The sequence below is a fragment of the Symphodus melops genome, assembly GCF_947650265.1.
Source record: "Symphodus melops genome assembly, chromosome: 6".
NCBI classification, from domain to species: Eukaryota; Metazoa; Chordata; class Actinopteri; order Labriformes; family Labridae; genus Symphodus; species Symphodus melops.
Window position 1 is genome coordinate 11,722,212 of NC_136696.1, and position 15,399 is coordinate 11,737,610.

General features: G+C 40.9%; 1 protein-coding gene across 1 annotated transcript in view; it reads left to right on the plus strand.

The window, feature by feature from the left end:
* b4galnt4a (beta-1,4-N-acetyl-galactosaminyl transferase 4a) overlaps positions 1-15,399 on the plus strand; it is a 151,830-nt gene that overhangs the window by 109,450 nt on the left and 26,981 nt on the right. Inside the window, exon 7 of the mRNA XM_079347004.1 lies at positions 879-946. Within this exon, the coding sequence (XP_079203130.1) occupies positions 879-946 (68 nt within the window). The remainder of the gene's footprint in view (positions 1-878; positions 947-15,399) is intronic.

The window sequence follows — 15,399 nt, forward strand, 5'->3', positions numbered from 1 at the left end:
CAGGGGCCTGATGGTTTTGGACAGACAGAACTGCCTGTTTTTAAAGGGTTTTTTCACTTACTGGCTCTCTTCTCCTGCCAGCAAACACATTCAGAGGTAGCATTTTGTGATCGCAATTACATATATCTGTGTGTGTCATTATGTTGCTTTCTATGAACGCATTGTTGTTCCCAGGCTGATGATTCAGACCAGATTCAGACCATGAAGTGCAGCCAGTCCAAACAATTAAAGTCTTGCCCACTGTGATCTTAGCTTCGTTCTTTCGTTGTGGATCAGCAGCAGCAGGGGCCCTAATTAGTTTTGTTGGCTTGCTGTGGAAATGAATGGGCAGTGATTTGACTGTAGAGCTGAACCGGGAGCCCCGGGGGTCCCGATGAGCCGGCCTTCTTGAGTCAGTGTTGGCAGGGAGTCATTTTTTCTGATTTTCCATGTATTTACAGCCATACGCTCGCATCTGTTTACTCACATTGACTTCTGATTGACTTTCCCTGTTGCTTTAGGCCATATTATTTAGTTTTTCAAGTTAAGTGAAATTTAAAAAAAAATGTGGGCGGGGGGACCAGGTTATCATAGCCAGGGTTACAATCATAATCTTGCAGCATCTTGTTCAAACAACCAATTGGTTTTCTGAATTAAAAAATAGCATACAAGGCAACCTTTTGATATCCTTCAATTTTACCCTTCCAAAAAGTCACAAAAGTCAAATCACAAACTTAGTCTCTTTTTTCACGACTTACCTCTTCAGTTTCAACCTGTGCTCCATCATTTATATTGCTGTTCTTATCTGCTGCTCCCCTTCTCTCTCTCTCTCTCTCTCTCTCTCTCTCTCTCTCTCTCTCACTCGTTCTGATCTCCGTCTCTTGTCCTGTGTGTTGCAGCTGGGCACAGAGTGGACTGCTCCAGGCGAGTTCAGCAAGTTCAGGTCCCAGTCCTCCAAGTCTGTGCAGTAAGTACCTTTGACAACCACACGCACATTTCTTAACAGCACAGTTATTGCCCTCTCAAGTCAGTACAGAGACCAAAGGAAGGCCTGGCCACGAATAAATACCACCTCTAGAGCTTCTCTAAGCACTGGTCTTGTGGCTGTTATCAGTGCCTCTCCACCTGTGCACTTTTGGCAGTGGGTAGTAGTCTGTTCCCATCATGGTCTGCACATGGAATAGTTATCATAGTGAACAGCAATGGATGGCTCATATGTTCACTGGTCACCCGAAATCACCTGTGGCCTCTCATTTGATCTCTTTCTCATCCATGATGTGCTCGCTGCTCTCAGTCTATGAATGATCATAGCAGTCTAAAGGCCTCTTACACTGAACATAACATGAGACCTATCAGCTCTCCTCAGATTCAACACGTCTCTCTCCCTAACTGCTGGAAGCCGATGCATAAAAGCAGCCTTCAGTACGAGCGCTGATCTGCAGCCAGTTTGCTTCCAAAGCCATTGTTAAGTTGATATGGTTTTGCAGCGAGGGAAAAAGATCCTGACAAACGGGGCTCATATGCTTTTGGGTTGCCGCATTTGCTTGATTGGATAACGCTGCAGAGTGCTGCCTTAAATTATTTACACACACACACACACACACACACACACACACAGATAATGTGTTTGTTATGAACATTCAGAATATTCAAACACCTCTAATCTGTGCCAGTTTAATGAGGACACGAACAACACAAAAAGAAACAGGATTTGTATAAAATGTGGAATAAATGTTGCACATTATGTTAGCTTAATGCAGCAGCATTATGAATAAAATGTGACACACTATTATCATATCATAGGTTCATTTAAAAAATACTACTGGTCAAAGCATGCTCATGCTGCTCAAACATATGTAACATGCAGGGAATTCTGAAGATATATACTCATTGTTGTTTCATATCAAAAACAGACTCTATTGCGCCACCAAATGTTGTCATTTGAACAACTGCAATGTGCTGAAAGCTACTTATACTTAAATTCTTTTTTTGGTTTGCTTTTGTTTGACTTATTGCTCTACTTTGTTAAAAAACACTCTTATTACTTGATTTAATAAAAAGTTCTAGAATTTAAAAAAAATGTGTCTAGCTGCTGTTGTTCATTCATTAACATATAAGAAGGAGATATTCAGAGAACACATAAGATCAAATATAAATGCACAATAATGAAAATAAAATTAAAATAGTTTCATCAATATAAACCTAGAGTCATTTTTTAAGTATGCTGAAATATACAAAATGTGAAATTTAATGTGTCATTTCTGAGGACACAAAACAATCTCAGCCACACTGTTTTCGAATCGTGTTTGCCGAAGAGCTTGTGTCCGACCGCAACAGTGAGAACTTCCCTTGTTGATTGTAGTGATGATCTTTATATTAGTCTTACACACTGTTGACCTCTTAATGTACGGGTCGTCCTGCAGTGAGACGAGTGGATCTTTACAAGTGGGTCATCCAGTCAGCATTTGCGGCTACTTCAGAATCATTCATTACTTAATGTGATTATTTCATCATGACATGTTGAATTATACTCTTATTGATTTAACCCCCGAGCAGTCAGCTGGCCTTTCACATCAGCAGGGTCAAAACCAAGCACATTCTGAAGTAATACAGCACACAGAGAGTTCAGAGCCCCTGATCCTGCATTGCCTACAGAACTTTAATTTAATGAGTGCTGCACAGTGATGGATGAGTAACTAGTTACAGGTTCTAGTTACTGCTATTAAAAAGTAAGTTATGTAGAGTTGCTGTGGCGAAGAAACAATCACACTGACTTTTTTTTTTTTTGAAGATGTATTTTTAGCTTTTTGTGCCTTTATTAGAGGGACAGGACAGTGGATAGAGATGGAATCACGGGAGAGAGAGGGAGAGAGAGTGGGGATTGACATGCGGGAAAGGAGCCTCAGGCTGGAGTCAAACTCGGGCCATCCGTGTTGAGGACTATAGCCTTCATAGGCTGGATCTCAAGTCCCTTATTTGCACCGAGTGTCCTCCAAGTTGTCTCCTCCACTTGCGTCTGAGTCCCGCCCACCAGAGATGCACGGAGGAAACGAAGCCGAGGAGAGAGGACCGAGGAAATCAGCTTTTATAAACACAGATATTTATGTGTCAGGAATACTACAAATGATTGATTAGAATCTAAATGATGAAACTTTGTGAAGATAAATAAGAATGTAAAACGGACTCCCTCTTCATCAAACTGTCATCCTCATCATCATCATCAGACATTCAAACAGTCTGAGGGATGATGAACAGAACATAAAGGATGTATTGATTTGATAGAAGTTATAGAGCTTCAGATTTGGTTGTTAATCTTCACATCAGACTCTTTTTCATCCCAGCTCATCACAGACCGACTCTTTACAAACTCACTGATGTTCATCATCTGTTTAAATGTCCGACGCTCCGTTTAGCCTCTTTTTAATGTCCATCTTTTCTCCGGTATTAAACTCTGCTCATGTTGAGAAGTTTCACTGAAGTCTGATCCTGTGCAGCGTCCAATCAATGAGTGATATACGAGAAGGGGGCGTGTCTGTCAGTGAAAAGACTTCCGTGAAGTCAGCTCTCGTGTCTCCTCGGTCATCGTTCTTCGGAACAGCCTCCTCTCTCCTCGATCCTCTCTCCTCCGTTCGCTATAAGAGCTTTGGGACGATCCTTCACATGGCGGCTCTGGAACTACTTCCGGTTCGGCCGAGGACCGAGGAGACTGCAAATAAGGGACTTGAGATCCAGCATGGGGAAGCGCGCACTAACCACTGCGCCACCAGCACCCCCACACATAATACATCGTAGCCACTTTTATTATATAGGTACTCTTTGAAGGCTGCAGACTTCACTTGATGAATCATGTCGCCAACAACACACCTTTCTATCAGTCTGTTTAGTCTTGGAATTGGAGGTCATGGATCTGTCCATGATTTAAAATCAGTCTTTGGCTATTTGTGTGAAGTGGCTCGTTCTCATCCTGGGTCACTGTTCTGTGAAGCACCGGGCTCTCTGACAACTTTGATTCTGTGCTTTGTGAGATTAGAACGACTATTTTTAGCTGTTGAAGAAGTTTTCCTTCCTGCACTTGGACTAAAACTCACTGTTTAAGCCGAGAAGGAAAGTAATAATGTCAGTATATTTAAGACAGACAGCTCACATCTGAATAATCATTAGCCCATGTTAATGTTTACCAAGCACGACATTCTTTCTCCCGGCGTGCTACCGTGTTGTTGGCGTAGCCTCGACTACTTTGATGTCAATAAACCCTAATCTCATTTAGCTGTCAATTATTTTGTGCAAAATAACGAGAATCTGTATTTTAGAAGCTTTAAGTTTTGGGACTAGAGTGACACTACACCTCAGGGAGTTTTATCAATGTTCTGTTAAAAGGAAAAATGGCTTGGCTAAGTTATCCAAATAAATTGGTCGAGATTTAAAGTTACAGAATTGAAAAAAAAAACAACCTTTATATTAAGCATTTCCCAAGAATCCTTTTTAAAAAGTGGTGCATGTAATCCTTATATGTTAATATATAAATCCACCAAATCATTCAAGAGAGACCAGGAGTCCAAAGTTGGAGAAATAAATGCAATGAGACATATTTAATATATGTGGCTTGTTGTATATTGAATCTGTCTTGTTTTTATTGCACACATTCATCAAGGTCTTATCTTTCTATTTCTCATACTATATAATGCTTTGTATTATTTTTTATCCTTCTAAAAAGTGTAACTGTTCAACACAATGTCATCCTTCGTAAAACTACACATTATCACTGGACGTTTGATTTGATAACTATAAGCTTTTGAATGTGAGCCGCTGAACAGGCCAGCACCTGTTATCAAATAAACCCAAGCTAGTGCCTGTGCATGAGTAGCACAGCAGGCACACCAGACTACTACGCAGTACATACAAATGGGAAAAGAAGAAGAGAAATAGAGGAGATGGAGGCAGGAAGTTTTTTTCTATTTTCTCTCCCTCTCTGATAAGCGTGTTGCGTTCTGTTTGACAACAAGAAGGCAGCGTGACAGAACAAGGAGGTAGAATGTGACAGGCAAATGAAAAAGAGTTTTCTGCGAGAGAATTGGGTGCGACTCTGCATGTTTTGTGGCCTGACACTTTGTCTTTTTGTTATCGTACATAGTATACTTGTGCAGTTTGCATCTATATAAAGTATGTTAAAAGATAGATGTAAAAAGCTTGGGCATGTTACTGCGTTGTCACCTCAATGAGCTCTAATTCCCCCAACAATCACAAACGCATACACCAATTGTTGCTCATTACTGTTTTATTCTCACTTCACTTTCTATCCTGATGTGTAAAAAGATTCATTACTCTGCTGTCAGGTTATGAGATATTGTGCATCAGAGATGACTAGGTTGGGAAAGCTGTCAGGTTTTTACGAGCAGACGTAGCTAATGATTGAAGTCAAATCTGTTTTTATTTTAGAGATACAAACTACCACATGCTTTTGGGGAGCCGTGTCAAAAACAGCGTGAAAGTGTAGCTTAAGATAATGAGGCAAAATCTAGTTTGATGTGCCTGTGTGTGGGCGTGCGTGAGAGATCATAATCATATTTTTGCAGCCTAGCTAAATCTTGCCTCTGTGCATTAATCTGCACGGGTTCTTTTAATACCGTGACATTTAGAATTCCTCTCTGTGTCTGATGACTGTACTGAAACATCCCACCGCAGAGGGCTGTTTATTTGTCATCCTGCACATGTTTTCTTCTGCAGCACGGTGCAACACGTATCCCTACTCGACCTGTTCAATGCAAATGTGCCCCTGTGCCTGCTTAATTGTGTGTGCAGCAGTATAAATTGCTAGGCATTCATAAATAAGGTATTTAAATTGGATGGGATAGAAATAAAAGAGAAAATTATACGTGCTGACAGATAGCAATTTCTCACAATAGATGCATCAGAGTAAGAGCACAGTAACAATAGTAAGTTATTAGTCAGCCTTTAATACCCAGTAATTTGAATTATTTGCACACCAGATAAAAAAAAGTAAATAAAATGATCAAAATGCATTTTTAGTAAATACAGAGGAGGCTATTGGATCCTGGAGTTTTTATTCAAGTAGAGTTTAAGTTCAGAGACATTTAAGACTTTTTATATATGCTATTCTACCACAGATTTGTCATTTAAACCAGTCTGAGCAGTGTGTGCTAGAGTCCCTAGCTCTTATGATACTGGACCCAGAACAGGGTGAATTGGGACAAGGCTGTGGTAAAACGAAGCATCAAAGAATGGAGCTGAACGGTGCAGAGCAGAACACAACCAAACAAAGAGGTGTAATTGAACAGCACAGAGCAAAATGAAGCACAACAGAAACTCCTACTGTGGCTTGTTTTTTTCGTGTTTTTTTTTATTTTTTTTATTTTTTTCTTTCAGGCTTTGAACTGCAGTTATTTATCCGTCTCAGTCCATTGGAGCCGGACGGCTGACTGTAGTAGAACTGAGTGAACAGTGACTAATGGCTGCTGCAGTCTTGAATCATATTGTCAGGAATTGAAAGGTATTGTTGTTGAGGGGTTCACTTGAAACACTTCACTCGCCTGTTGGAGGTCTCCATGTGATGCAATCAGAAGCTACTCAAACCAGCAATATAGAACTACACACCCACACATAGATGTACACATACACAACCACACAAAGCACTTAAAGACTTTTAGAACATCAGCCCTGAACACCGTCCAGCGAACTGCCTCTGTGCTCCTCTCAGTCTTGGATGACTAAAACTACTATTTTCAGGTGTGTCTCCCTATTCCACATTTTTATCATCAGCCCCTTAAGCTAAAGAGAAACAGGAAATGTGAGAAGATGCGGAATGATACTAACGATGTCCAGAATTGGGAGTCAAACCTGTGACCAGAACTGTAGCCTCTGTCCATAATAGTGCATCTCCCAGCTGAGCTAAGCCGAGTGAGATAGAACTGCTCGCTCTATCTCACTCTGTCTAATGCTTCTATGGTGACTTAAATTGTGGAGTAATTTGAAGCTGTAAATGACCAAGAGCAGGGCTGTGTCAAAATTTATGAAGGAGTGGCATGAAGTATGTGCACCTGTTTGGAAGGTGTGCTCGTCGTCCTGGCTGGTTGTAATGACTCATACAGTGTGTGTGTGTGTGTGTGTGTGTGTGTGTGTGTGTGTGTGTGTGTGTCTGTCTGTCTGTGTTTGTGTGCATGTGTGTGTAGACTTCATGCAGATGCTGCCCGATAGTGAAGCTCCTCTGGCCAAAGTAGCTTCAGTCTCGCCACACCTGACACTATGCCTAACTACTTTAATGAGGTCAGTTTAGCTCATATCAGGCAGGCAGGGACGCATGCAATGGACTGGTGCGCATGAATTTAGAATGGATTCACCCCCCCCCCACCACCACCACCACCACCCCTTATAGCACGTGTGCACATGTGTGAAGGATTTTACTGAATCAAACTAAGAGAGCTAGAATATTCTAAATCTGTCTCACTCCAACTTCTGACTTACTGCTGTTTCATAAATAGGATCAGCAAATGGTCCCGCTTTTATAACCTATTAAGTCAGAGTTTTACACTAAATCAAACAGAAAGGCACCAACAATCAGTGAAAGTGATAATAAGTTTGTTTATTGATGTAAAATAAATGAAAATAACCAATTTTTAATATCAAGTTATTGTCTAACTGTTTCAGATGTGAACAAAACATTTGCCTTATGGGAAAAATGAACATTTTAGGTCCACAAACTAGGGGGAAAAGTATTGATTATCTAAATTATAACTGTAGCCCTACCATAAGCAAAGATACTGGACAAGCTATCGTACATTAAAAAAATAAGTTTTTAACCAATTAATCTAGAGCAAATAGCAGCAGGCGCCAAAAACCTCCTCGTCTTTGATGGCGCTGAAACCTGTTGTCATGAGTTTGTAAATAACACCTATGTCAACTTGAAAGCTCTTTGTCTCCACCTCTGCTCATATACCTGTGAATTTAGTCTGGCAGTCTCTGCTGGGTGCTGTCACAGTAGTGTGAAGAGTGACAGAGAGGGAGTGTGATGACTTACCAAGATAACTCCGTCAACATCACCTCTGCTCTCCAACACGGCTTTAAAAAAAAAAAGAAAAAAAAAAGTGAAAAACAGGGCGGATCCACGTTTGCAAAATTCTTTAAAACTAGTAGTATACAGAAAAGTCATTATTTATGTCAAGAACTTTACAGTTGTTTGAGCTAAATCAGGCAAGGATGAATTATTGATTACATGTACATTTTTATTTTCACTTGCTGGATGTTGAGTCGAGCGAGCGCAGCCTGTGTTTCTTTAGTGTATGCATGCAGACCAAACTCCAGAGCTCGGCCTGTGGAGTAAAATGATTAGAATTAAAAATACCTTCTGATGACTAATGACCTTCCGTGGTGAGAAGAAAGGCAGAAGAGGAATGGGTATATATGTGATACCACAGCTGGCATTTTGGACGAGCAACTTTCGCTTGACAAACTGCTGGAAATGACATTTACGCTAAATCCTCCTCAGACGTGTGGGCGCTGATTTTTCATTTCCTCTTTCAGCGTGTTTGTGCCCTTTCCTTTCTCCTAACTTTCTCCGCTTCTTCATTCTTCTTGCCTTTCTCTCACTTTCATTTTATGCTTTAACACACTCCGATTTGTTTTCCATACACCCGACTTAACGGAAAATCCTCCAAAGGCCGATAATAGAAGGAAAGAGAGAGTTTAACTGAGCTTTCCCGGCAACAATGAGGGAAACCTAGCCGAGAATGACCAGTTATTTCACTATGGGATCTCTCAGTATCTATAATTGAATCACTTAAGCACTCCTGGCTATTAGCTGGCGCGAAGACTCAAGCATTTAGAGAAAGGAAAGTAAAGTACTTGTGCTCATGGTATCAGAGGAATACTGATTGAGCTTGAAGACGAGCCAAGTGTTGCACCTGCCTGTTAATATGAATATATTCCCACAAATATGAGGAAATGTTTGCGTATTTCTGTGTGTTTGAGTGTGCAGTATGTCGATATAGCGACCTCGTTGCGAACCTTTCTCCACTCAGGGTAATTGGATAATATTTTGTAGCAGCTGAATTAAAGCGAAGCCGTTTGCCAGAAAGCTGCAGTGACTTCTATGTCCCGTTTTCCTCCCTCAGGCCTCCGACCCGCCATCTGCTTGTGTGAGTGATGGGAGCATGCTGAGGCACGAATCTATGTTAGAGTGTGTGTGTTTTTCTGTGGATTTTGTGGCTTATGTCTCAGTGTCTTTGGGGATGTTGATGCACATCTCTGGAGCTGTGAAAGATGATGGTAGTGGACTTCTGATTGGCAGTAATGCATGAATAAGACCAAATGGTAACACAGGGCTGCTTCTAGCCAAACGTGATTAAAGATGCTAATGATGATGGATGGTCAGCTTAGTCTGAAAAAAAACCCCCAGTATTACATTGTGAGCAGCTGGGGAATGGATATACGCTGTTTGGAAATTGACTTAGTGAATATCTGGATGTATCGAGCTGACATGTGGAGAGATCAATGGTTAGGCGCACGTTTGCACAGACAGGACAGTAGAAGACAGAATATACGGCTTAAATGTCTTTCTTATTTGGTGAAAAGAGTCTTAACCCCTGCAACTCTACAGCATTGAGGCTATGTCCCATTCCAAAGTGCAAAGTCTTGTGCCTTCCCTCCACACACAAAGCATATATATGTTTGTTAGGATGTGTGCAGGTAAGAACGTACACCTGAGTGTGAACCTTTCTCTCCAGTTTTTCTTTATGCAGAACTGTTTACATATTTGAAGTTTAAAAGCCTTAGAGTGATGTTTCAGAAGGACACACTTCTTTTCACCTTGCTTTCAAATGTGTACGTTGAAAAATGCTGTGACCACTTGTCCTCTGGTATTTATAATGAAAGTGCTTGGTGCATACTGCCAAGGCCATTTTTAGTGAAGACAGTAATTTAGCATCACATGTTATTCAGTATGAAAACCAGTGCAATCCCATCCATATAATGATGTTAAAAAAAAAAAAACAGATTCATGAGAACCAGCAAAGTCAACACTGATGTTATATTCATGGAATAACTGCATCAGACTGATCTGTAGGTCAGGTAAATGTTCAGTGTAGTTTTTTTTTATATTTTGGGACTGCTGATGAAACTGAGGGCCTGATTTACTGAAGGTTGTCTTAAAACGTGTGCAAACTTGATACCACCACTATCTGATCTAACTGCAGTGAGGATTGCGTCTTTCATACGAGCAAAGCAACACGTATTGTCCATTTAGTATGTATGCAAAAATTGCGGTGATTGAAATTGAGCTGTAACAAATTGCCCTTTGTCACAGGGACAGTAGCATGCAGCAAGGGAGCCACAGGTTGGATTTGAACTTTGCTGCACGTTTTGAGTACTGTCGCTGTAAAAAGTACATCCATGTATTATCTATACCGCTTTTGCCCTGTTCGAGGTAGAGGGGGTGTGGAGACGATCTCAGCTGTCAATTGGCGAGAGGCGGGGTACACCCTTTACTGTTAGCCAGTCAATCAGAGAGCTGATATATGGTTACAGACAACCAGCCACACATTCAAACCTACTGGCAGTTTAATAGTCACCAACTAGCCTAACGAGCAAGTCTTTGGACTGTTCACTGGAAAAACATGCAACCTCCACACAGAGAGGACCCAAGGATTCGAGCCAGGACCTCCTCGCTGCAGCAAGCTGGGAAATGTAGTTGTAATACAACACTTCTCATAATGGAGAACAAAGATTTTTTTTTTTTTTTTCAAGACTATTTTAGTTGAACCTTTAAAAAAAAAAAACAACAGAAATACAATGCCCATACAGAAAAAAACTAAATCTGTACAGAAATGTTTGAATTGTTTCTATACCATTTGAGCTTTGTGGCACAGATGAGGCTATGTCTCTGCATACACACACAACAACTGGAACATGTTTGTTAGTGTAGAGGGGATTTCCTCTTCAGTGGGTTCTAATATACTGAACATTCAGCATTTGGTAACATGAGCATGTTGTTTTATGTCAGTGTGTAAGATCTGGATTTGAAAGCCTTGTCCTTTATGACCTCCATTTGCAAATGTATGATTATGTACCTCTGACTTTCTCTACTAGAGAGATCTCAGTAGCGTGTAAATGTACAGTGTTTGACCTGGACACCTTACAATAATTATAGTTTTACTTTGCAGGGAGAGCTTATGCTCCTGGATCTCACAAACACACAAATCTCAACAGAGCAGAGAATTGTGATCAAACATTTTACATGCTCACATTTAGCAGAGAAGCAGAGGAGACATGGTGTTAATACAAAATGAAAGTGAGGACAGGGGCAAAGTAGAGGCGTAGGGAAGAAAAGGCATTGGAGATAGTAATGCTATAAAGCTATATTAGATAATTACATATGGGGGAATTGGATGCGGTGGGAAGAGAGAGAAGAGACAGTGCGTAGAACCATCAGAGAGAAACGACTGACGAGATACCGGAGAAGAGAGTGCAGGAGACATAGGATGAAGGAGAATGAGGGGGTGGGGGGGTGAAGTGAAGGGGAAGTATGGGGATGGTATAAAGAGGATTTATTGAGGCTGCAGGGAAGAGCAGCGTGATTGCTCTCTGATGGATTAGAGGAATGCATGAGAAAAGGAGTGAAGAGGGGCAGTGAGGAACGCGGGAAGGAGAAAAGGGAAGTTTGTGTGTCTCCTTGGGGCAGCTCTAAACACTGGCATCATTAATGTAGAGAGGAGAGCACTCGTCCGGGCACGGTCTTTTCATTTAAAGGCCACCTGTGGGTGTTGGGGAGCGAGAGAGAGGGGGGATGACAGTCAGATAGCATTAATGAGAAAGTGAGTTGGAAAGGAAGAGAAAAGCAGAAATTGTTGTAGCTAGCGGAGAGATAAGTGACAAGAAAGGAGAGAAATAGGAAAAAAAAATGAGTTTGCCAAAAGTAGAAGTGAAGTAGTCTGCGAAACCATGACATAAATGACCCGGATATGTGTGTGGATGTGTGGGTGTGTTTGTGTGCGTCGGTATCTGCTTTCCGGTCTTTAAGGGGTTTTTCCAACCATGTTTTCTGTACATTCTTCAGACAGACCTGTTTCCTTGAGATTCCTTGTCAGTGAAGATGAAAACACACTCTCTGGCCTGTATGTTCATGCCACATGAATATTTCATATTTCGTCTCCCGCAGAATTTGGACAGCGTTTGCAAATAGTCCCTGTCTCGTATTTATCCAGCCCAGTCAACTCCTTTTTGTCTGCCTCTCTGCGTTCACTTCTATGAAGGGGAAGCTGGAAACAAAGACTCCAATTAGTCAGGCAATTACACTCGCGTTTTGTGTCCTCTACTCATCCTCTGAGTCACATGCTAATAGCTTTTCTTTCCTCTTCCATCTCTCAATTTGCCCTTTATGTCTATGTTTTATTTCCTGGCTTTGGTGTTCTGTATGAAATCTTGTCTTGTAATGTGTTTTTTTTTTTCACCCTTTCAAGATACAGAAATCATTTATAATTCCCTCTCTGTTCCTTTGCTATTTATCGCTCCTCCTTCATCTTTCTTTTCCGCCCTGTCTCTTTGTCTCTTCATCTCTTTCAACCGGAGCCCAACTTGTCATCCATCACTGGGCGGCTGGTGCGACCAGTGGGCACTTGCACACACTTAGACACACAAACACACACACACACACACACACCTCTTTCTTCAATTTTTGTCTTTCCCTTTCCTTTTCTTTCCCTCCAGTGTTTCAGTTTGCCGCCTATGTTTGGATGGATGAGGGGACTTGATGGTCAAGAAGTTGACAACAAATGTGTTTCCATCACAACTCTTTATATCAATGCAAGTTTTCCTCTTTCCTCTTCATATGGAGCCAACACAAATCCTTGTTATCTTGGGTGTTACCTTTAAATATGGTTCTTTGTCACAACAAACCAGAATAAGAACAAAAAACAACAACAACAGAAAGATGGAAACACAATGAAATCAGTCAGTTAAAGAACAAAATAGAACTAGCTCAAAGTGCACAATACACAAAGACTGCATGTGACAAAGATGAAGGGAAATAGAAACAGCTAATCAAAAGCTGAATCGAGTCTGATGTTCTGCTTTTTCTTTACTTTTTTCATCTCCAGCTGTTAGTGTGGGCTGATACTTTTGTCTGTTCCAATCTTTCTCCCGTAGTGTTGATCGGCCTTCTATCTTCAACGTGTGTGTGTGTGTGTGTGTGTGTGTGTGTGTGTGTGTGTTTGTGTGTTTGTGTGTGTGTGTGTTCTCTTGCATCCTAAAACAGGTAAACAGGTTTGTATTGGCTGAGCTGTCAGTGCTGATGCTCTTTCAGTTTCTTGTGTTGTTTTGAAATGCTCTGAAGAGTGAGGGGGCTTGAAGAAAGTGATCCTCAAATGTTGACAGTGTGTGTGTGTTTGTGTCTGTGTGCATGCGTGTGTATCTGTATGGTCGATTTTTGATTCTAGCATGTAGCCCTCTGACGTTGTCTATCAGACGTTAAAACATTGTGGCGGCAGACATATTTCCCTCTGCTTAAACATTAGATTATCTCTGATGGATTCAGATTATGGGCTGAAATAGGCAATCTAACAAAGGATGAGTACTGATATACCGGTATCTGTAAACCCAGTCAACTCTTCTCTGCCTCCTCCTTCTTCTACATAAAATTTACTGTTATTTATTCAGGAAGTTATAAAGAATAGAGGTGACTTGTCAATCTAAAGTAGAAATTACAAGAATTTAATGATGTGATTTTCTCTTTTTAAAAAATTCTCTTTGGATTTTTTTTCAAGCTCTACATACTTATTTTTTTTACCTTTAGTTCTCGAGATGACATGATCTTGATTACTCAATTTCCTCACATCTCAATTTCATTAATTAAACTTTCATGATCCAATCTAATCTAATGGCTCATTTGACTGTGTTTTGTGTGAGGTGACTGCCAAGTACGATCTGTTTTCTGTATTTCATGAAGCACGGCCTTTCTTTGATGGCTTTTTGTTCATCATGAAACGGGTATAGGTGAGCAGGGTTCCATGCGGGAGCTTACGCCGCCACTTAGGTTCTCTGACTGCCGTTTCAGCTGCAGCAAATGGGTGATGTTCCCTATTCATGAGAGAGTGACCTTAGCACACTGTCACTGCTCTCCTGCACCTGCCGTGATTTATTGGTCACAGAACGCTGGGCAGGCTGACGGTGCGCCAGAGTTTGTGCGCGGGGCAAAACGTGACCACCCCTTCCCCTTCAGTGTTTGTCCTTTCCTTTCAACTTGGTCCACCTCTTCGGGAGCAAATACACATAAACACTGCAGAATAAACCTGCACAATTCAGTCTTAATCCTGAAAGACTCTTTCCTTGTCTTTTGGAATTTGTTGTACAAAGAAGACTAAGAATTCAACTTTGGCCCTATAATAGACAGCTGGAACTTTTGTTTTAGATTCAAAGATGATTTTTTAAAAATAATTCTTACAGTATTACATAATGTGTATAGAGCACAGATAAAACATGGAGGTAGTCTATGTGACATCACCCACTGATTTCTCGAGAAGCTTTTTAAAGCCCAATGATGGGTGTCGCCATGATGGTCATGCTTGCTTAACCCAACGTTCAATCAATCTAGAAGCAGACAAAGAGTGAGTTTGGAGGCAGACAAAAATCTAAAATGTGTACATCTGTCAGTCAAATCAATCAGACTAATTATCATTACAACAGAACAAAAATCTATACATTTATCTTTTCAGACCAACCAACCACTGTTTGGTTGACCAGGATGTAAAAATGGGGCTCTTAATATGGGTCCTAACAGGGAATCCTTTGTCTGAGGAGCCAGCCTCAGGTGAGCAACAGCAGTTGTGTGCACTCCTCCATTGGCTTCATTTTACACTGGAGGTTACCTGTTGAACAAGAAGAAGGGGTTTGTCTATTGTTTTTTCTTGATATCTGCTGTTTTTATGGAAGTATTTGTCATTCCAAGCACAGATTTGTTTGATGAATTTGAATGAGTTTTTGTTTAGGGAGACAAACAGGGGTAGGGAGGGAGAAAGGAGGCACAAAAAAATCAAAACAAAGAGAGAAAAAAAAAAAAAGACCGGGCTAGTATACATCTTTAAGAATCGGGACACAATGTGAATATGCAGGAGACTCTAAAGTTCAAAAGGGAAAAGTGTTCCACAAGTGATCAGACAACATTTACAACATTAGCATGATATGTTACAGGTGTTCCAAATCACTGCACCATGTTATCCTCATCTGGATGGTTTTTTTTAGGGTGTATGGCCCAGGGTTCAACAAATTAAAGAAGGTCTGCATGTAAAAAACCCCCAAAAAACATGATTTATTGATTTCACAACAGTGTGTGTTTGTGTGTTTGTAATGTGAATGTGTTTTTCAACAACCTTGTGTGTTTGGGGAGCTAATGATGTGTGCCGCAGCGCTTGGTTGTCT